The sequence below is a fragment of the Tursiops truncatus genome, chromosome 1, assembly GCF_011762595.2.
Source record: "Tursiops truncatus isolate mTurTru1 chromosome 1, mTurTru1.mat.Y, whole genome shotgun sequence".
Taxonomy (NCBI): domain Eukaryota; kingdom Metazoa; phylum Chordata; class Mammalia; order Artiodactyla; family Delphinidae; genus Tursiops; species Tursiops truncatus.
The window spans coordinates 16,530,021-16,551,849 of record NC_047034.1 but is presented as its reverse complement, the minus strand read 5'-3'; the positions used below and the strand labels follow the sequence as shown (position 1 = coordinate 16,551,849).

At 45.4% G+C, this 21,829-nt stretch overlaps 1 protein-coding gene across 3 annotated transcripts in view; it reads right to left on the bottom strand.

Moving 5' to 3' along the window:
* The window catches only part of TGFB2 (transforming growth factor beta 2), an 82,668-nt gene that overhangs the window by 22,705 nt on the left and 38,134 nt on the right, over nt 1–21,829 (bottom strand). For all 3 annotated transcript variants that reach the window (XM_033850770.2, XM_004315083.4, XM_004315084.4), the window contains one exon: nt 8,482–8,645. In XM_033850770.2, the coding sequence (XP_033706661.1) occupies nt 8,482–8,645 (164 nt within the window). The remainder of the gene's footprint in view (nt 1–8,481; nt 8,646–21,829) is intronic.

Sequence of the window (21,829 nt, the reverse complement as noted above, 5' to 3'; positions counted from 1 at the left end):
CAAACAAAGTGTTTATTATACCTCACGGCTTTTTTTAAAGTGGGTTACTGTACCTCGTGTGTCTCCAACGTGGCGCCAGAGTTAGGATCAGTATTAAGGGGATTGTACGTTGTAAAATTCTGGACAACAGGAGCTCAGTATAAATGTTTTTTTTCAGTAGCACTTTTTGCAAGTCAAATCTAACAGACAGTCGGGTTTCTTGGCTGACCTCTTTATATTTTACACACCCTTGGGCAATATGAGAAATGAAAGCTGACCTCTGTGTGTGTGCACGCGTGCGCGTGTACAAGGGCACATATACGCATGTGCATGCGCACGTGTTTGGGATTAGGAAAAGGTTAATTTTCATTAACTCCACTAGTGCTGTGGTCCTTGCAGTGACAGGAACCTCACCCTTCATTTTGCAGATTTAGAGTCCCTTAAAAAGCAGGCCAGGGCTTCCCTGCTGGCGCAGTGGTTAAGAATCCGCCTGCCCATGCAGGGGACACGGGTTCGAGCCCTGTTCCGGGGAGATCCCACATGCCGCGGAGCGGCTGGGCCCGTGAGCCAAAACTACTGAGCCCGCGAGCCACAGCTACTGAATCCCGTGCGCCTAGAGCCCATGCTCCGCAACAAGAGAAGCCACCGCAATGAGAAGCCCACCTACCTCAACAAAGAGTAGCCCCCGCTCGCTGCAACTAGAGAAAGCCGCGCACAGCAACAGAGACCCAGTGTAGCCAAAAATAAATAAATAAATAATAAATAAAAAGCAGGCCAAGGCCATCTACCTTGAATTATCACTGTAAAGCCTTAGGGGTGCGCATCGTTTAAAATCTTTCGGGGAGATGAGATACAATGTCCATTAAAAGTAGCTGGGGATTCGCTCCTCCCCACTACAATCTTTGTTTACTTATTTCGCTCCGTAAACATCAATTCACGCTTTCACCCTCAAATCTGAAAAGTCATTTCATATGGACTATACAGCTTGAAGCCAGAGATAAATGGATATAAATGACTTAGGATTTAGCCGCTGTCTTGTATAGCCTTGCAAGGGATCTCTAAAGATGAGATTTCTTCACATTTGACAAACCCGTTACTGTACAAATGCAAATCCAACTAGGCATTAAAATCCAAGGATTGGGAATTTCCTGGCGGTCCAGTGGCTAGGACTCCGCACTTCCACGGCAGGGGCACGGGTTTGATCCCTGGTCGGGGAACTAAGATCCCGCGTGCTGCACAGCACAGCCAAAATAAATAAATACATCAATCAATCTCAAGGATTAAAGAACGAGGTCAGGAAAAGCAGGAGGACAGATTTTATTTTACTTTTGTTCATCACAGGTCTGACAGAGTATTCTGTAGAGGGGGGAGTTCCTTTGTTAAGGCAAAGGTGACTTCAACTGAAGCTGGACGTCCTACCTCTACAAAAATAAACACCACCATTGCCCCTCTTAAAGCCATGGTCGGGAAATCTAAGGTGCCTTGGAAATCCACAGAGCTTGTTTCATCCCAGCACGTTTATCTTCTACTGATTAATAGGCAACTACCAGCAGACTGTATTCTACCAAGATCTGACACCAACATTTGTGGCCTCACATCAGCCCCATGTGAGAAGGTGACATTTTTCTCCTGATGTATGATGTAGGAGGTATGAACCCAGTATATCGCATTGCCTCCCAGGGAGTTCTTTTGCGTGGTTTTTTTTAGTGGTCTCAAGCTAATAAATTAATCGAATGATAACCTGGCAACCTACTTTGGCAGGTAATTCTGTAGAGAGCTCTTCCTCTTGGGGGAATCAAAGACTTAGAAGTCAAAATCTAAGAGATGACGAGGAAGGAAGGGAACTAACCTAGGTTGACTGCCAACTCTCCATCCGACAGTCATATACACTGTTTTATTTCACCCTTACAATAAACAGCAAGTGAATTGGAATTATTAAAAAAAAAAACTTGGATCACAACGCCCATACCAGTGAACACTACATCATGCTGTCTCATTAAGGGTGACTAGTGAACGAGTGAATAAAAGAAAATGCTGCGCACTAACCAAACCTGCTCCTATCTCAATCTGATGCATTCAGATATTCCTGCGATAAATATTGTTGGGCTCAAAGAAATCTCTTGAGTCAGGCACACGGTGTATTGGAATTATCTGCCTGTCTACCCAAGGAGTCCAAACAAGACTGCCCCCAAATTCTCACAGCTCCCTTTCTGGAAGGAATGAGTTCTGAGGCATTCCTCTGGATTCTCCAAATTTTGTTCTAGGAGTCCCTTGGGTATGTCTCTATTAGTGGAAAGACGGTACCGTTGGGACACCATTTACATGTCTGTTCCTCCACCAGACCCTGAGCAACTGGAAGGCAGAGTCTGAGTCTGATTTATCTCTAGATGGCTGGCTCCAGTTCTGGCGCCAACGCTAGGAGGTGCCCACTTGGAGTTTGCTCACTAGGACGCCATACCGTGGGTTAGTGTGGCAGATTAAAGATGGCTGCAACTTCTTTGACACTCCTCCCATCAAGAGCTGGGGTCTATTTCCTTTCCCTTTGAATCCGGGCTGGGCTGTAGGTCATTTGATCTATAGAATAAGGGGAAAATGATGCTCTGCTAGTTCTGGGTCTTGTTTTTAAGCGGATTGGCGGCTTCCGCCTTGGACACTTGGCCCCTTGAGCCTCATGTAAAAAGCCTGACTACTCTTCTGGGAAGACTGCGTGGATACCTCCTGAAACCATTTAGAGAGGAGGAGGGGCTCAGTCATCCCATCCAAGCTCCAAGCTTAGGAGCAAACTCATCACAGATCCTCCAGACCAGACCAGCTGCTACCTGAATACCATCAAGTGACCCCAGTCAAAGTCACATGGAGCAGAAGAACAGCCCAGCCAAGTCTTGCCCAAGCTTCTGACCCTTAAAAGTCAATAAAATAATTGATATTTGAGGCGATGAAATTTGGGGGTAGTTTGTTATACAGTGACTAGATCATCGAAACATTACAAAGGTACAAATCTTATTATCCTAGAGGTGGTAAAGTTTTAAATGAACAGTAAATAGACCCACAGACAGAGAAAACAAATTTTTGGTTACCAAAGGGGAAAGGCAGCGGGGGAGGAATAAATCAGGAGTTTGGGATTAACACATACTCACTACTATATATAAAATAGATAACCAACAAGCACCTACTGTATAGCACAGGGAACTATACTTGATATTTTGTAATAAGCTATAAGGGAAAAGAGTCTGAAAAAGTATATATATATATATATATAAAGTATATATATAAAAGTATATATATATAAAAGTATATATATATATATATATATAACTGAATCACTTTACTGTACACCAGAAACTAACACAACATTGTAAATCAACTATACATCAATTAAAAAAAAAAAGAATTGGGAAATAAGCGTGAAAAGGGTGTAAGTTGGTGAGAGGGAGCTAGAAATAGCTGGGATTTCCAAGGCCCTCTGAGGTCAGCACCCCTAAACATAAGTAGTTTTTGGTGGTCTCACACGGCCACGAGGTCATGGGCACCCTTACGTAAGTTATTAATTTCTTTGCTTGTGAAATTGGGGGCTGAGCCCCCTCCAAGACGGCAGACACCCTTGCTCTTGTCGGTGATATTCAATTGAAGAAGATTCCCCTCTCCTATTTTTTTTCCCTCTATAACTCTGGGCATGATTTTAATCATAAATACAAGCACAACTTAATCAGAGAAAGATGTATTCCGTCTTCCAAATGCGCTGAGAGCTCCACTAAATATTAGTAGGTTCAAAAGCATTCCCAGAGCACTGGAGCTCTATCGGAGCCTATTTCAATAAAGGCTGCCTTTGTCATAAATCTCTAAAAATACGGTAAGGGTCACTCCTATTTGGAAAAATTTTCAGTTTTCCTCTTTTTTGCCCTCTTTCCCTTCTTATCAGAAGGCTTTATCCCTTTCGTAGTCCCTCTGATACTGGTGTACATCTGAAGTCATACTGTGATCACACCAGTATATGCTCTTTAGAGCCTGCTCGCATAACAGAAGTCAGAGGTAGCAGGAGGACAGTGCGGTTTTATATTACCACCATTCATCACAGCTCTGACAGACGATTCTGTAGAGGGGAGAAGAGTGAGAGTCGCCTTGCCAAACTAAACATGATTTCCACAGAAGCTCGGGTATCCTGACTCTCCCAGGCAGGGAGAAATCAACAGATGCACAGCCCTGGACAAAACTAACTCGGAACTCACTCCTGGAAATGCTATCTTAGGTCTTTCTAGCCTGGGATTCGGACTCTAGAAAGAGGACCCATATACATTTTAGGGGACAGAATGACCCCCCAAACTTGGGATATGCCTTAAATCTGTGATTCCCAACGGAGAATGGAGAATGATCATATCTGAATCGTGAGGAGAGCTTTTCGAAACCACGTCTGTCCAGAGGCAAATCTTTTCCTCTCCAGGGAGAATCAGAAGCTCCAGGAAACGGACTGTGGACAGGCCTTGTAGAAGCTCCCCCAGGGCATTCAGAGGTGGGGAAGCACCTCCTGCACCCACATGTGAGCTCGCGCACGCGCGCGCACACACACACACACTCCCCCTGCTTAGAACCGATGCCCTGAGGAATCCTAATAAATTATCCATACAATCATCTAAACACCCTGAAAACCTATTCCTAGTCATCCTATCTCTCTTCCTCTAGGAAGCAGATTGTCAACCCTGTGGCCAGTAATACAGTAGTCAAAGGGAATCTAGAAACTTCAGAGACTTTGTTCTTCTGAATAGTTGAGCTCTCCACATAGCTACAGGTCTGCCCGTTTAAGCACTGAGTATTTTATTTCTCAAAATAACATTTCAGCAATTTTGCCTAGAAAACCCTCTAGTACCTTACGGCACGTGTTCAGTTACCTGAATATAATTTAGCCTCACCTGCATAATTGGAAGCCGTTACTGTAAGCATCAATTTCTGTCCTGAGACTTGAAGAGGGAGTTTATCACTGAAGGCCACAAAGAGTTCCAAATGCATGGAAGGCAAGTGGCAAGTTGGAGAAGAACAGGCCAAAGATGGGACTCCAGATAAAAAGGCCACCAGCAGATGTCAGAATCCAGATAAGGTGCCACAGAGATAAAGACTGGGTTAACCACAAACAGGATAAGCTTTAGGAAAATTGTCCATACAGGCACTGCATTCTATGACTTGATCGTCTGGGCTGGCATTACTGGGGTGCACAGGCAAACATCTCAAGTCTAAAGGGTCATCTCCTCCTGTCAGAGAGTCTTCCCCCAGCACTCCTTCTAATCCAGTGCTTCGAATTTCTTGTGGTCCCAGAGAGGACCAAAGGCTGCCTTTCCGGTGAGTCAGCTGTGTGTGTGTGCGCTGTGTCTTCTGTGAGGGTGCTCGGGGATCTCTCTGACTTACTACCTGGACTTTGGCTGTGTTTCAGGAGGTTAGATTGCTGCATAGCTGAGCTCCAGATAGATAAGGAGATGTTATTCTTCCTTATTTTCCTCTAAAACTACCTCCTTCCTGGGTCTCGTGTTCAGTGTCACTGAACAAGCCCAAGGTCATGTTCTCCATACAATGAGCTTCTGTTTTGGGCTGTATCTTTTCCAACTGTGGGGTTTAATTGGAGCAGAGCCTGCTGCTTGTGTCATGGGGTGGCCAGCGCTGCAATAACCTCTGGGAAGGTACACAGCCACTGAGGACCTCACTGAGGTCCTCTGAATTACCAGCCTCCAGGGACAGATCCCCTCCCGGGAATGAGATGGCCTCTGGGAGGAAGACAAACTATCAGTAACCCGCTATCAGAGGCCACTCCTCGGAGCAAGGTCAGAAGCCAAAGAATAACGGTGACTTAGCAGCTTACGTTACAGGCAACAAAATCTAACAGACCTTGCCTTCAATTAACTGAAGTCGCGTAATTGAAACAGGGCCAGAGAGAACAATCTATCTGCACAGAGAGGCAGGGACGAGAGACTTAATTGAGAAAGAAGAAAAAAGAGGACAGGCAGTCATGTTTTTGTTTTTATTTTTCAAATCACCTTGCAATGTCTCTGGCTACCTTTGATCAAGCTGCTTTTTCAGAGAACTCGGTCTTTGCTTTCCCTCCTAATACCACTCCACCCTCTGGCCGGCCTAGTTTCTCTTATTTTTCTTCTCTTCTGGCTGATATTGAGGCAAAGAGGTAGGGAAGGATTTGCTACAAACAGCAAATGCGGTGAAGAGTGAGTGCTTGAGAATCAGAGCTGGACCTGGATCCCAGCGCCCCCCCCCCCTCCTGGCTGTGTGACCCTGGCCAAGTGACTTAATTTCTCTGTGACTCAGCATCTTTCTCTGTAAAAAGGAGAAAGAATCCAGTAGAAGAAAGAATATTTGAAATGAGTGAAGGTGGTCTAAAGGTACGAACTTCCAGTTGTAAGATGAATAAGTTCTGGGGATGTAATGTACAATATGGTGACGATAGTTTGTAATAGTGTATTAAATATTTGAAATAAGAGAGTAAATCTTAAAAGTTCTTACCACAAAGGGGAAAAAAAATGTGACTATGTGAAGTGGTACATGTTAACTAAACCTACTGTGGTGAACATTTTGCAATATATACATATATCGAAATATTATTCAAGGTGGTACACCTTGAACTAATACAATGTTATACGTCTGTTATATGTCAATAAATGGAAAAAAAAGATACTTCATCATGCAAACTTCACAGGAGAGCTGTGGATACAAATGGAGGCAATACTTACAAAGGGCTTAACAGAGGGGCTGGTACACAGAAAGACGACCCTGTCTGATACTCTTAGAACGCGCATTAAGATCTTAAGGTCTCCACAGAGAGGTCCCTGAGGATCTAAGCAAGAACTACTTTTCATGAACACACATGTAAACTGGTACTTGAAAACTGTTTTAACAACTTCAGACTCATTCTCAGAGATTCCATGCTTATTTGTGTGGGAATTTTTCCATTTTCCCAATAAATGCAAAGAAAAGTCTTATCCAGATTACCAAAATTTCCAAATGTTTACAATCCAGGACAACTAGAGGTCTCCACATGCAGATGTCAATTCCTTTCATTCCCTCAAGGAAGCACGCTTTTTAGTCATATTGTCTCACATGCCTCCTCCTTAACATTGGGGTTCTCGGGTCTGTTCTTATTCAGTCTCCCTCTACATATCTTCCCTGGAGGGCAAAACTCCTCCTTAGACTCTCCTCACCTCCTGGCACTGAGTGCCATCTCTTTGGTACCCTGAACAGGCCCCTTCAAAGGACACCCTGTTTTGGTACAAGTGGCTCCTTCCGTCAAGAATGACCATCCCTCACCCTGTTTTAACAGATGCTTCTTGAGGCCCCACCCAAACGTCAAGTCCCTGGTGAAATCTTTCCAACTCTGCCCTCTACAGACACTGTGCATATGACACTATGACGTATTCACTATGACCTGATCTGCGTCCCTTGCCCAGCTCAGGGCTTTCAGAGCAGCGCTTTCATGTGTGTCAGATCCCCTGAAGATCTTGATAAAAATCTAGATTCTGGTCTACATTCTGTGCATTCTGATTTGGTAAGTCTGGGCTGGGGCCTGAGATTCTGCATTTCTCCCAGCTCCTAGGTAATGCTGATGCTACTGCCCGGTAACCCACGTGAGTAATAAGCTGTTAAGAACATCTCTCACATCTCAGTAACTTGGTATCATCATCCTCATCACCATCATTATTACCATCACCATCATCATCATCATATCATCATCATCATCGTCATCATCATCATATCATCATCACCACCAACATCATCATCATCATATCATCATCATCATATCATCATCACCGCCAACATCATCATCATTGTCATATCATCACCATCATCATCATCACATCATCATCATATCATCATCATCATCACCACCACCATCATCATCTTTTGACACAGCTGCCTAGCAACTGTACTTAGGGAGATGAGATGTCAGGGCTGCCTGAAATCGTGGCGGACAGTGGTGAACAGAGGATGTGCATCTGGTGTGGGATGGACTAGAAAGTGCGGGTAGAATCAGAGAGGAAGAGGAGGCAGGATGAGGTTAGTGAAGAGACAGGAGGTAGCAAAGAGAGGAAGAAAAGAGAGTGAAAAAGATGGAGAGAGAGACAACAGGAAGGAAGTGACGAGGGAAGAAAAGGAGAAAGGGATGGCCATCAAATGAGAAAAGAAAGGTAGCTGACTTCCCTCCTTGGGGTGGGACTGGTCCTACGTCATCTGACTTTACAGAGTAGGGGGTGGACTTCTGGACTTGAGCCCTCCCGAGGGTGGGCACTCTAGCCATTCATGCCCAGAGCTTCCCCCCTTCACTCTAAATGTTCTGCCTTCCTGAGCAAGTGAGGAATGAACTGTCACTGTGAGAGGAATAATAAATGAGGGTCTATGTCATGATTATGCGTGTAGAAAACGGCGTATCTCAGTTCAGAAAATCTGTCTGTAGGAAGTCCTTTATCCTAAGACTTCAAACTGATTGTCCATTCAAACAACCCAAAGAAAAGTTACCTGATACAGTTCGATCCGTTGTTCAGGCACTCTGGCTTTCGGGTTCTGTAAACGAAAGACTCTGAACTCTGCCTTCACCAAATTGGAAGCATTCTTCTCCATGGCGGAGACGTCAAATCGGACAATTCTGAAGTAGGGTCTGTAGAAAGTGGGCGGGATGGCATCTGTAAAAAGTTAGGGCAATCATTCAAAATGATAAAAATCCATTGTTCTCTCACAAAAGACCACGCAGCATGAGATAGTCTTAAGAAACCATACGGGAAATATCTACAGAATGATTTCGTTTCCAATGGCCAATTTAATATCATTAACAATTGAACCAGAAAAAAAAAAATAAACATCTGCATTTGGTTACAGGAGCAGCCGATTAATAGGGATTAACAAACCACTTCCAACTCCATTTGAGGCTATAAAGTTAACCCTCTCCTTTGAAAGCTGACAGAGTGGTGGAAAACCCTAGATGGTTATAAATTGGAACAAGTTCATGACAGTGGATGCCTGGAGAGAGCCGTCGGGCTTGCGTACACTTTCATCAGTTGTGCCAGGAAAAGAGCTCCTAATGGCAAGCAGTTTGCCCATGTATTTTTTTTCCCTGAAATTTTGGCACTCAAACACTCTGCTCTCTCCAGCTTCATGGACTGCATCTTTTTTGGCTTTGATAATTTGGTCTTTCACACACATAGGACCAAATACACCCTCTAGACAAGTTAGGGTGAGGACATTTGAATAAAAATATACAGATACTGGCTATACCAGGCCAGTCTTAAAATTCTTTATTCAGCATAAATGTCCATTGGTGGGAGGGAATCCTAGCTAATGAAGAGGAAGAAAATCAACCCAAATGCCTTCTGTTCTGAGTCACGAAAAATACAGAGATGCAGAAAGCCCACAGCAATTTCAAGTTCATGGGCTGCTAGAATTTTGCTGTTACTTTGTAGTAACCTGTCATTGCCTTTGAATATGCAACTTGAGGTTACCCCCAAACCAAAGCAAGTCCAAATTCTATCCCCATACTTCATATACAACACCGATTTATTAAGCACCTACACTGGACAGGCCACCTGTTACAGGTACATTCCTACAGTATATGTAGAATAGGTATATTTCTACAATACTCTTCCAAAATCTCCTGCAAACTTACTTTCGTTATTCTGGAATGTTCCATCCAACTCTGGTGGCTCCATGATTTTCTACCCCCTCCTCAATTATGTCACTTCACTGCAACATAATCATTCATTTTCTTATGGCTTCTTACAAATGTTTTTATTACTTCATTATTATGTTTGCTTATTTTATTTCCCCATGAAATCTTAAGAATCTTGAGGACTAACCATATTTTCCAGGTCTTTCTTTTTCCCCGTCTACCTAGGACAGGGCTCTGCACACATGGAGTTCACCAAATACCCACTGTTTACGAAGTTGGTCATCAACAGGAGTCTTGAAAGACTCAGGCGTCTGGCTATTGGCAAGACTAGCTTCTTATTAAACAAGTGAACCATCCTGCTGATGTTAAAATAGAAATAAATACCTTTTGTGATTTCCTGGGAAATCCATGCCCTGACAGTTACACTGAAAAAAAAAAAATGCTAGGAACACACCAACATTTCCTCATCTGAAGAGCTCTGAACTTTTTTCCCTCATAGAGGCTTTTCCCCATCCCTTTCCCATGTCCTGTGGCTTCTGGAAAGCAGCTCACGGGGAAGTGGTGAATTTCAAACCATGCCCTGCTCGATGACTGCTTCACAAAGGACTGTGGGAATTGAAGCTTTGTAGCTCAGAAGCCTCAGAAACAAAAACAAACAAGCACGCAAACAAAAAACCCCAAATCTAAAGCACCCACGTTTCAGAGAAAAGAAGGTATTCATGTGGACACGGGGATGGCCCGCTGCATCACTACCGTGAAATACTCGGTGGACAGTTTCAGGCGGACAAAAACATTCACCTGGCCAGAAAGGTCTGGGGAGCCCCCTAGCTTAGCAATTTGCAAAGGTAGCTGCCAGGACAAACTGACCTTTCCCTCCGCTGGAACGTGCCCAGCCCAGGTGATTGGACAGGCTTGTCCCATCCTGATCAGCTCAGCTGAAAACAGTCTGGGGTCCCAGGTAGAGAGGCCTGGGGAGGGCTGGGGCCGGGCCTCCTGGCTTCACACACTCTCCAGTTTGGCCAGAACCTTCCACAGGCCTAGTGGCTGCATTCAAGTTCGCATGGCCTCCCCATTAGACAGCAGGAGCTTCAAACATGCTTTGAAAGAGCATCCTGAAGGCGCAAAGCTGCTTCAGTGCATTTCCCGTCATTAGCGAGAGTAAACATCTCATTGGTTTTCTCCCTCTTATTGGAACCCCCTTCAGGCCTGTGTTACTTCCACAGACACCCATCATTCACACCCGCCAACCCCAACCTTATCCCTCCATCAAGTTTGTAAATAAGTGCTCTTGAGATTTATTTTTATTCTCTTTTGTGTTTATTAAACTTTGAACAATTTTTTTCCCTTTCTGGTCCTCTGCCCATAAACACACTTTCTTTTTATGGCCGCTTTGGACCAGGAGGTCAATTTTGTTTCTCCTTCTTCTAAGCAAATCATCCAATGATCCTGTCCTAGGCTTTCGAGCTTTGAAGGGGTGTTTGCAAATATTTACAGGAATTGCTTGATAGTTAAGTACGTTGTTCTGCTCTGCTCCCTATACCCTGGCAAACAGCCCTCCTCCTCTCTGGCCATTATAACCACTTTGGCTGCTTCAGCTGCCTGATACTACAAAGCCACAGTTTTGGTTCTTGCTTTATAAGTCGAAGCAGTTAACACAGGAGGTGAAATGGCAGCTGAGCGTTCTCCAGCAGCACGTCGGCTTTGGTCTTGTGACCACAGTGAAGGGACCAGGCCAGCAGGACACGGCAGCTTTTCCCACACCCCTGCTCCAGCACCCGAGAATGGGAGCTCACTGAATAAAGACTGGTAACTAAAGAACTGACTACCACTGCTAAGGGTCAGCCCCAGCTGTCCCTGGCTGCCCTCTGCTATGGGTCACCAGTCCCATGCCTGGCTGAGGAACTTGAGCAACTTGCCAAATATCCTTACATTTGGGGGAAAAACTAAAAATCACAGCAAAGTGCTGGGGCCTAGCCTGTGACCCTGCTCATAAAGGCTTTTGGACGCCTGGTGCAAAGAGCTCAACGTGGCCCCTCTACACCCAGCCTGGATGTTGAGGCTCGTTTCCTGGGCTCGGAGTGGCTGGGTAGGTAGTTAATGGCTTGGGCAGCCCTAATCCATCCATCCAGGCTTGGAGGGATGTAGCTTTTTTCTCCACCTTCTCCAAGAACTCATTTCCCCCTTTGGAATGGGACGTGTCTCTAAAGGCCTCTGGAATTCCGATCCACTTCCTACCCCATTGCCAGGTAGTCGGGGACTTGTGCTTGACCTTTGCTAACTTGCCCATGCTCATCCTAGGTTTTTTTTTTAGTGGTACGCGGGCCTCTCACTGCTGTGGCCTCTCCCGTTGCGGAGCACAGGCTCCGGACGCACAGGTTCAGCGGCCATGGCTCACGGGCCCAGCCGCTCCGCGGCACGTGGGATCTTCCCGGACCGGGGCACGAACCCACGTCCCATGCATCGGCAGGCAGACTCTCAACCACTGCGCCACCAGGGAAGCCCTCTTCCAAATTATTGATTAGCTCATTTGTAAATCATCTTCTCCTTGTGTTAGCACCCTGCGGTCAGGAATCTTCACTTAGAGTTCTTTGGTTCCCCATGGCCCAGGGATGGCTTCATGGGCATGTGACCAGGGTGGTGGTACCGGGTCCCAAGCTCAGAAAAGCCTCACACTGGAGTTTGATGCTCTGTGGTCACCATCTTTAGACCCTTAATCATTTCACCTTTGAATTTACGCTTCGTACGTGAAGTCTGATGGGACAACGGAGCACGTGCAGGGGCATGGGGCCTCACTCATGTGCTGGGCCACCCTCCCGTCACCTCCAGGCCTCCCCAGGACTGGCACTCAGCCCCCTGCCCCTCGCGTCCAGGACAGCCAGCATCAGGTGCCCACAACTGAACATCTCCGGGCAGGGCATGGGGGCGGCTGTTTGAGCTGAGTCTGGCCGCATATTCAGAGGCAGCCCAGTGGGAGAAAGTAGCTAGTCCTTCCACAGTCACATACAGTTATAGGATCCGAAGGCAGTGGGATCTTTAAGGCCATTTGAATTTTAACCCCAAATCAAAAAGTCGTAGCTATGGGGCAACAGGGACATCAGTGGGCTTTTCTGAGCCTGTTTCTTCATCTATATAAGGAAGTAAATAATTTCCTATCTCATATGTATTGACTCAGGTTGTCAGTTCACACAAGCGAGCAGACAGAACATTCAAGCACTGGGTCTTGCACACATTTCCACTCAAAAACGTCCCTTCCTATCCCCCTTTCCATCCTGCAACAGAGATGCTAACTGGTTCTTGGGCCTTCCTTGAATGTCCCACCGAGAGAGAACATTCTCTTACCAACTAACTTAATTAGAAGAGAAGGGACAGAAGCAGTTAAGTGTCCTGGGACAGTTTATAAATGACTGAACAAAAACCAAAGAAAGGTCTTACAACATCACCAATACGTGAGGAGTTCTGACAGAAAGTGTAGATTTGGAGGCTGAAAGAAATACCCCAAGGATATCCAGAGTTCAGCCTTTAGGGAGGCAAGGCTTCAATCATCTATCCTGAATCTGGTAGCAGGTTGAGCTAGATGGCCACCCAGCTCACTTGCAGCTCTGCCTTTTCATCATTCTCATTTTGATAGTCTCACGGATGGAGCCTCCAAAAAGTATTTTTTCTCCCCCAGATTTTACATTAGATGACTGTCCCTCACCACCTGCTTTAAAATCACATGGGGGGCTTAGGAATATGCTTATTACCTGCCTCTATCCCAGACCTACCGTGTGAATCCCAGGTGATTCTGTCTTACATCCAGATTTGATAACATCTGCCCTAGACAACGTCTAACCATAATGAACTTGGCCAGGCTCCCCTTCGCTTCAGTGTTATGCACTGGTTAGGGACGAATAAAATATGTCTATCCCACCATCCCCTCCCTAAAAAAGAATGGCCTGGTCTCACTGCAGCCTCAGAATTGACTTCACAATCGCCTCCCATGTTCTAATAGTTTTATATGCTTCATGTCTGCTAAGAAGGTGTTTTTAATCCCCATTTCACAGATTCAGAAATCAAGAGCAAGGAGAGTGAAATAAGTCCTGGCTAAGGGCAAGGTGAAGCTGGCCTGTCATCAAAAGCCCTGGCTTTTCACCACAATATCCTGCCCTCCGTGCAAAAGAGTCCCCTGAGTCGAAGACATGAATCCCACCCGAGGCAGAAAGACCAACACCCTCACTGGAGCACTATTGCAAAAACGGGCACAAAGACGTAGCTCTTGCATAACTAGAGATCTGTTAGACCTTGCAGTAAAGCTCCAGAAACTTTAATGCAAGGCCCGGTATTTTCACTGATACTCCTTAAAAGAATGGCTCTGGTTTGGAGATCTGGGGCTTGTTCGTGCGGAAGTTCCCCCCAAGAGGCACTTTGCTAATACTAGGACTGCCCAGGATCATTTGGACGCCCATACGAGATGTGCCTGGTGCCTCTATCCTCAGTAGCATCCACTGGCTCTCATCCCCAAGCTCCTCAAACACACAGAACAAACTCTTCATTCCCCTTTCCAGAAATGACTGCACTTTTCCTACAGCTCTGTAGTAATTGGCGTGGACTTCTGACAGTGCTTAACGGGTGTAGTGGCCCCTCATTCCTGACATCCCCAGCTTTGAGGGAAGTAGTTTGGGGTTCATTAGACATTCCTCAGGGAGCAGCAAGAAAGCCACCCGCCACACGATTGGAGGGCCAGGAAACGAGCTGCTATTTGTATGTGCGCGGACACAGCCAGCGAGAAACCAAGACAATTGTGTTCGGGGGTTTTCTCAAATTTGTCTTGGCACACGGGAGATAGATTTGATTTCACTACCACATCCCAAACACTGCTGACATTCAAGTCACAGCAATTTAACACAAAGTGACTGAGGAATAAACAGTGCATCACCAGTGGTCTCTGATGTTCTCCCCGGCCATCCCTCCTATTAAATGTAACCCAGCACCGGAGCATCTGTGATGGAAAGTGGGTGTCTCCGAGCAGGGGACAGACCTAATGTGCTGCTGGCAGTTGGGAGTCAGTGTGTCAGCATCAGCTTATGTGACTTGGCCTTCATCGAACTGCTATTTGAGTCTGTGCACACTGTCAGCAGGACCGTTTTGGCCCCTTCTTACACAAAACCAAAAAAAAAAAAAAACCGTTAAATCACAGTGATGCTGGCCCACAGTGGTTGGTTTTCTTCAACTATGACAGACACGGTGTTTCTAGTGTCTACTCCAAAGTTTCCATCACCTTCATAAAAACCCCACTTAGGTGGAGACACCTATTTTGTTTTGATTCTCCTATGTTTCTCATTGTGCTCAGGACTGTGTGTGGAGAGGGCACGTGGACCCGCTTTTGCGGGCAGGTGGACCACGAATGGGACATATTCCTTTGAATGACGTCACAGTGGGAGGCTGTCCTCTTGGTTGGAGTAGGTGATTGAAGCCATTCTTCTCTGCCATTGTCTCATTCTTTAAAGCACATACAACTCTCTTTTTTTTTTCCTCTCTCTCTCCTTATTTTCTCTCCTTCCTTTGCTCCATTTTCTTTCTCTCTTTTCTTACTTCTCTTCAATCTGTGCTTCTTTTTCTCTAAAAAAAAGCAGGGGTGGGGGCGCTTCCCTGGTGGTGCAGTGGTTAAGGATCGGCCTGTCAATGCAGGGGACATGGGTTCAAGCCCTGGTCCAGGAAGATCCCACATGCCACGGAGCAACTAAGCCTGTGCACCACAACTGCTGAGCCTGTGCTCTAGAGCCCACGAGCCACAACTACTGAGCCTTCGAGCCACAACTACTGAGCCCATGAGCCACAACTACTGAAGCCTGCGCACCTAGAGCCCGTGCTCCACAACAAGAGAAGCCACCACGATGAGAAGCCCGTGTACCACGAGGAAGAGTAGCCCCTGCTCGCCACAACTAGAGAAAGCATGCACGCAGCAACAAAGACCCAACACAGCCAAAAATAAATAAATAAAATAAATAAAATTTTTTTACATGTTAAAAAAAGGGGGAAGGGGCAGAATCGCCATGATTTTGGTCCACTAATGGCCTTTAAAGAGGCCAATGATCTCATGACATATTTATCCACACAGCTATTCTAGAACCCAGCAATGGCTCCCAACAAGGTCAACAGAAAGAAGGCAATATGCACCGATTCCACTAACAAGTTAAACTTGGAAATGTAGGATCTCGCCCTTAATCTCTTAATGGGTGAGAAGCACCCTTTATTTTTAATCTCTTTCTACAGATTGAGAAACTAGTAAAATCTTGCCAGACTTACACCAAACGTTGCCAAAATAAAGATGGAAATGTACCCTCTCGGACATTCTCGCTCACCGCTGCAGAGAGCCTTCTCAGCCCAGAACAGACAAATTTCAACATTCCCCTTTCCAGAAACTACTGCATGTTCCCTGCAGCTCCATGACGATTGGTGTGGACTGTCTGACATGCCTTAATGGGTGTAGCGGCTCCTTATTAGCCTGAAAATCTTTCTCAAAGCTCTCTAAAATTGTAGCAGTGATGCACATAATGGTTATTGCGTGTCTTGTACCGGGAGCTCGTCTCTGTGTTGTCTGTAAGCTTCTTGCTTGTGGCCTAACTTCTTTGTCAGGCAATCGCCTAATTACTTTGAGGCACTGTGCTGCTTTCCTGCTCTGCCCTGGAGCTCAGCGAATAAGCAACAGGGCACACCCTGCTAGGATTGCAAGCTATTTACCAACTTCACCAAGTGGGACGGGCTATTCCTGCTAATGTATTAAATTCATGACTTGGGAGTGAGTAAAGATGAAGCGGAAGAGATGGTCTGGATTATCTAGTTTGAAAAGGAAAGCAAATACAGCTAACGTTCATTCTCTCTGAAACTCTTCATTGCACTTAGAAATGAGAACACATAAAGGGTTTGCCCGGCACCCATTATGTGCTCTCTCAATGTTACTGGTATCGAATTCCTCTTACTGCAGTTTTCTCTACAAGACAAGACAAGACAGTCTCTCCCAGAACTCCTTCAGTGACGGAGAACTCAAACTTAGGCAGATGACCTACTGCAGTCTCTGACAGCTCCGACTGTACAGAGTTCTTCCCTATCTTGGGCTGAGATCTGCTTACCTACAAGGTCTGCCCACTGGGTCTGGTTCTGCCACATAAGATGATTTACCCCCTTGCCACCTGACCCTACTCAGAAATTGTGAAGCCAAATCTCATGTCTCCCTGCCCCCATCTCTTTTCTTTTCTAAGCAAACATTCCTATTTCCTTTTCTTATTTTTCGTGAGAGCCTTTTACCTTGGTGGATGGTCTCCTCTTTGCTCCAATTTTAAAATCAGACCCTTAAATCTGAACATAATTCTCAAGGCAGAACACAGTAGAACTATCACCTTCCTAATCGTGGAACTTATACTTTTATTAATACATCCCAACTGTGAATGTTTCTCATTCATTCTCATTCTCTCTCTCCCTCCCGACTGCCCCCCACACACATTCTCTCTCTCTTTTTAACCTTTGTACCTGTATCATATTTTCTATGTGTTTTGAATGCATAATAAATGAGAAGTCTCGGGTCTTTTCCACACAGCCTGTTTTACAGATGTCATTATCTTATGTTTTACACCCTGAGGCTTTTTTGTGTGCAAATTTTACAATCTACCTCGATCCAATGTGTACTTATTTCATTTGACTCCTCTTTTCAAATATGCTGAGATGGATTTGATGTCTGATTTGGTGAACCTGAGCATTCATTTCTTAAATAACATTGCAGAGGGCAGAGTCTGAAAATCAGTAATGTTCTTTATGCTGAATGCCCGTCCTGAACCCCAGCTAGAAAGATGGTAGGGAGTAAGAATTGCTCGAAAGGAATTTTTAGTTATCAGATATCTTTATTAGCATTTCAGGAGATGGTCATTCAGTACCTTAAAAAGAATACTAGAGTTTCAAAAGATGGTGCTTTCTTAGGGTTAGTAGATGTATTCATTAAGGGTGTGGACTCTTCCTCCATCCTGTTTGTACTGGCAACACAGCTATGGGCAATTAAGATATGGGAACATACAGGAATTATAGGAATCCAGATGAACTGTGGCATGACCGAGTTCTGGAATGGAGCCACAGGTGTTATGCTTGTTTTAAGAATTCATGTTCATTTGGGTGCTAAGCAGCTTTCTGTTCAAGGTCGGGACACCACTTGTGAGAGGAGAAAAAACAGTCTTTAAAGTAAGAATCTCCACGGCAAAACTAGACCACAGCTAAGTACTCTGAAATGTTTGAGTGTATCTTATTTTTATTTAATTATCTGAGAGCAAGCCCTACCCTTTAGTTTCAATCTCATGACTGGTGTATAACGTGTACAAATTTTCCTCTGCTCTTAGGGCCACTGGGAGAGAAAACGGACTAAATCCTAGCAGCCAGGACATCCAAAGAGTGAGTCCAACTGGTCCCAAGTTACTTGACACCCTAGCAAAGGAAGAGGCACTGTCATTTTTGAAAATGGAAGGAGAATTCTTAAGGCAAAAAAAAAAAAAAAGAGTTTCTCCTCTTTGGGGAAGCTTCAGCTCTGTCTTACAGCTCTCTCTCTCTCTATTATCTTTTGAAGGCTTCAGAAGCCTTAGTGGCAGGGGTGAAAACTCAGGTGCTTTCTGAAGATTTCTCCACTCTCTTTTCTCACTGGCGGTTGTGTAGATGGCACAGGACAAATGCCTTTATTTAGTTACAAGCCAATGGCTCTCCTACGCTTCTTAAAAAGCATTTACTAAGTCCCCTTTAAAGAAGAGCTCTTTGAATGAGCCAGTACTTCTTAAATATGTTAGGGTGAAAGCAAACAGAACTCCCAGGGCACCATAGTGATATATACACACATGCATAACCAGAATTAAAAAAGTAGCAAACTGAGGTAGAGAGATGGAACCTGTCTACAACACCAGTGTGGGGTTTACCCGCATGTACTCGGGGAATACTGCAGGTACGCCCCAAAATCAGGGGAATAACTTTCACCAGGTTGGGGTGCATCTGTTATGTCCTTGACACACCATATTCCGTTTCTTGTCATATTACATTGGTTTCATTAGACTGTTTCTAAAGCCTAGACAACAATCAGAAAGATTTCCCCATGTCAGAAAAGTGGGGAAATAGTCAGTTCCATAATCTCATCTGAATAAATTAATTGAGCTTTTGTGTGTGCAAGGGAAGGAAGGTTACCAATGAAGAACGCTGTACAGCAGAGCACCCAGGAGACACGGTCCTGAGGACAGTTGCTGCCAGAGGAGGTTTGACAAGGGAAACTCGGTAACTCCTCTCAATCCCTTCAAGGGCTCTTAGACACCCCAAGAATTCTCCTTAGCAGGGAGCAAGTCCTGTGGCTGCCTGGCGATAGCACTGGACTGGAGATCCCCGAGGGCCAGGGAGAGATCTGCGCACATCTATCTCACCCATCAGAGAGCTCCTTTTTAGACCCTCCTGACCAGGCCACCCATTGGACCGACACTTGTAGGAGTGACCTGGGAACACTGGCTCTATATTGGAGAGAGAAGCCTTTGTAAGTCTCACAAGTACAGGGGCCGAATCATTCATCTTCTCTCTCCCCAAGGCCTCCTAGTACATAGCAAGTGCTCAATAACTGTCACAAAGGAAAAGAAGATGAATTTTTTTCTCAAACAGCTGAATCTTATGATGAGAACCAGTGTAAATCACAAGCCTGACATCTTCCTAGGATCTTAATGCCTCACAATGTACTTTCACATACATTCCTTCATCTGAGCCTGCTAACACCTAGGTAGTGTTATCTCCATTCTACTGTGGAGGAAACCGTAGTTCAGAAGCCAAATGGTTTTATTTAAACGAGTCTGGGGACTTCTTAGCGCTAACCTCTGACACCAGGCTCGGGACCTACCCTTCCTGTTAGATATAAAGCAGCTGACAGAGCCGGCAGCACAATCTCTTAAGACGGTGCATTCGCAAGCGAAGGCTGGGAAGACCAATTCTGAGACCTTCGTGGGATTCCGACTTGAAGAGATACAGCAACGCTAAAATAAACACTCTGTCTTCTCCACTGGCTCTGATGCTCTGGTGAGAGCAGTTTTCATTGTTATTGTGAATAGCTATTCTAGTGCCAAGGGCAGAAGCATCTTCCTCTAAATGCCCAGCAGCCTGAGAGGGACGGCACCTAGAAGGGACCGAGATGGAGAAGTGATTTATGCTCCGGCAGCTACCTTGGCAATCACGACATTCAGTGACCTTCCCTGGAACTGGTACTTTGGGAATGACGCCAAGAGAGATTCAAGAGAGAAGGAGGGAGCAGATTCCCCCATGTTTCAGCGGGAGATTAAGCTGTCTTCAGGCCATCTCTTTCTTCCACGGTGGGTAAGGGGGAGACTGGACCACAGGCAGCCACAGCAGTGGGTGTAAGAAAGACTCAGAGGGACTCCCCTGGCGGTCAAGTGGTTAGGACTCCATGTTTCCACTGCAGGGGGGCAGGGGTTCGATCCCTGGTCGGCGAACTAAGATCCCACAAGCCGCGTGGCTCAGCCAAAAATAAAAATTACAAAAGCAATGGAAAAAAAAAAAGAAGAAGACAGACTCAGAGATGTTTTTTGACCATCAGCCTCAATGACAAAATCACTTTTTGGTGTATAAAGCGAGTCCACAATTGCCCAGAAGTTTACTGCACTTTTAAAATTTTCCCTCTGGGGCTTCCCTGGTGGCGCGGTGATTGAGAGTCCACCTGCCGATGCAGGGGACACGGGTTCGTGCCCCGGTCCGGGAAGATGCCACATGCCGCGCGGAGCGGCTGGGCCCGTGAGCCATGGCCGCTGGGCCTGCGCGTCCGGAGCCTGTGCTCTGCAATGGGAGGGGCCACAGCAGTGAGAGGCCCGCGTACAGCAAAGAAAAAAAAAAAATTTCCTTCTGGATGTAGGGCATCAGCTGTGACCTCTCCTCCCTCAAGATGGCTTCACAGAAGTCATTCTGCCTTGAACAGGCAATCAGTGCAGCCCAAACACAGATGGACTTTTACAAACGTCAGCTGATCCCTCTGTTTCCTTTTTTATTTTGAAACCAACTGATTATACGTTAATTACTCCTTGTTCATTGTAAGAAGGGAGCTGAGGGGCCCTCAGAGGCAAATACGCGTTCTCCATAGCTCTACTATAACCATACACACGTCTAAGCTCATGTCCACGCCTCTGTGGGCGCCTGGGATCCCCTGACTACAGCTTCTAACCTTGCAGAGGACAGAAACGTGGTCTTGCTCTTGGTGGCCCTCCCAGGCTGCTTTGTTTCCACAAAGGGTAACACTGATGGGGAGAATGACGGGGGTTGGTGGTGCACATACAGACACACGAACTTCACAGCATGTTCAGCAACATAAAATATCCCCGAGAAGGATCCAAGAATCCTAAAAGCATTTTATGAGTCTAATATATAGAGAGACAACACAGAGTCAGTCCTATTTCCCCAGGCTGCAATCAAACCAGCTTTTCTCGCAAGTCTGGTGTGAATGAAGGGAAGCAAAAAGCGCAGGTGGCAACAGGTCTTGGGTGGTGGCCATTTGGACTGTGGAGGGATTTAAAATGTACAATATGGATCTATTTCTGCTCTGCAAAGTTTATCTGTACCACTTTTCTAGATTCCACATAGAAGTGATGATATACGGTTTGTCTTTCTCTTTCTGACTTACTTCACTCTGTATGACAAGCTTTAGGTCCATCCACGTCTCTGCCAATAGCATTATTTCATTCCTTTTTATGGCTGAGTAATATTCCATTGTATATATGTACCACATCTTCGTTATCCATTCCTCTGTTGATGGACATTTAGGTTGCTTCCATGTCCTGGCTACTGTAAATAGTGCTGCAATGAACATTGGGGTGCATGCATCCTTTTGAATTATGGTTTTCTCCAGATATACGCCCAGGAGTGGGACTGCTGGGTCATATGGTAGCTCTATTTTTAGTTTTTTAAGGAACCTCCATACTGCTCTCCATAGTGGCTTCACCAACTTACATTCCCACCAACAGTGTAGGAGGGTTCCCTTTTCTCCACACACTCTCCAGCATTTATTGTTTGTAGATTTTTTGATGATGGCCATTCTGACCAGCGTGAGGTGATACCTCACTGCAGTTTTGATTTGCAAAAGGAGTAGGTATATGTATCTGTATAACTGATTCACTTTGCTATACAGCACAAACTAATACAACATGGTAAAGCAACTATAATCAA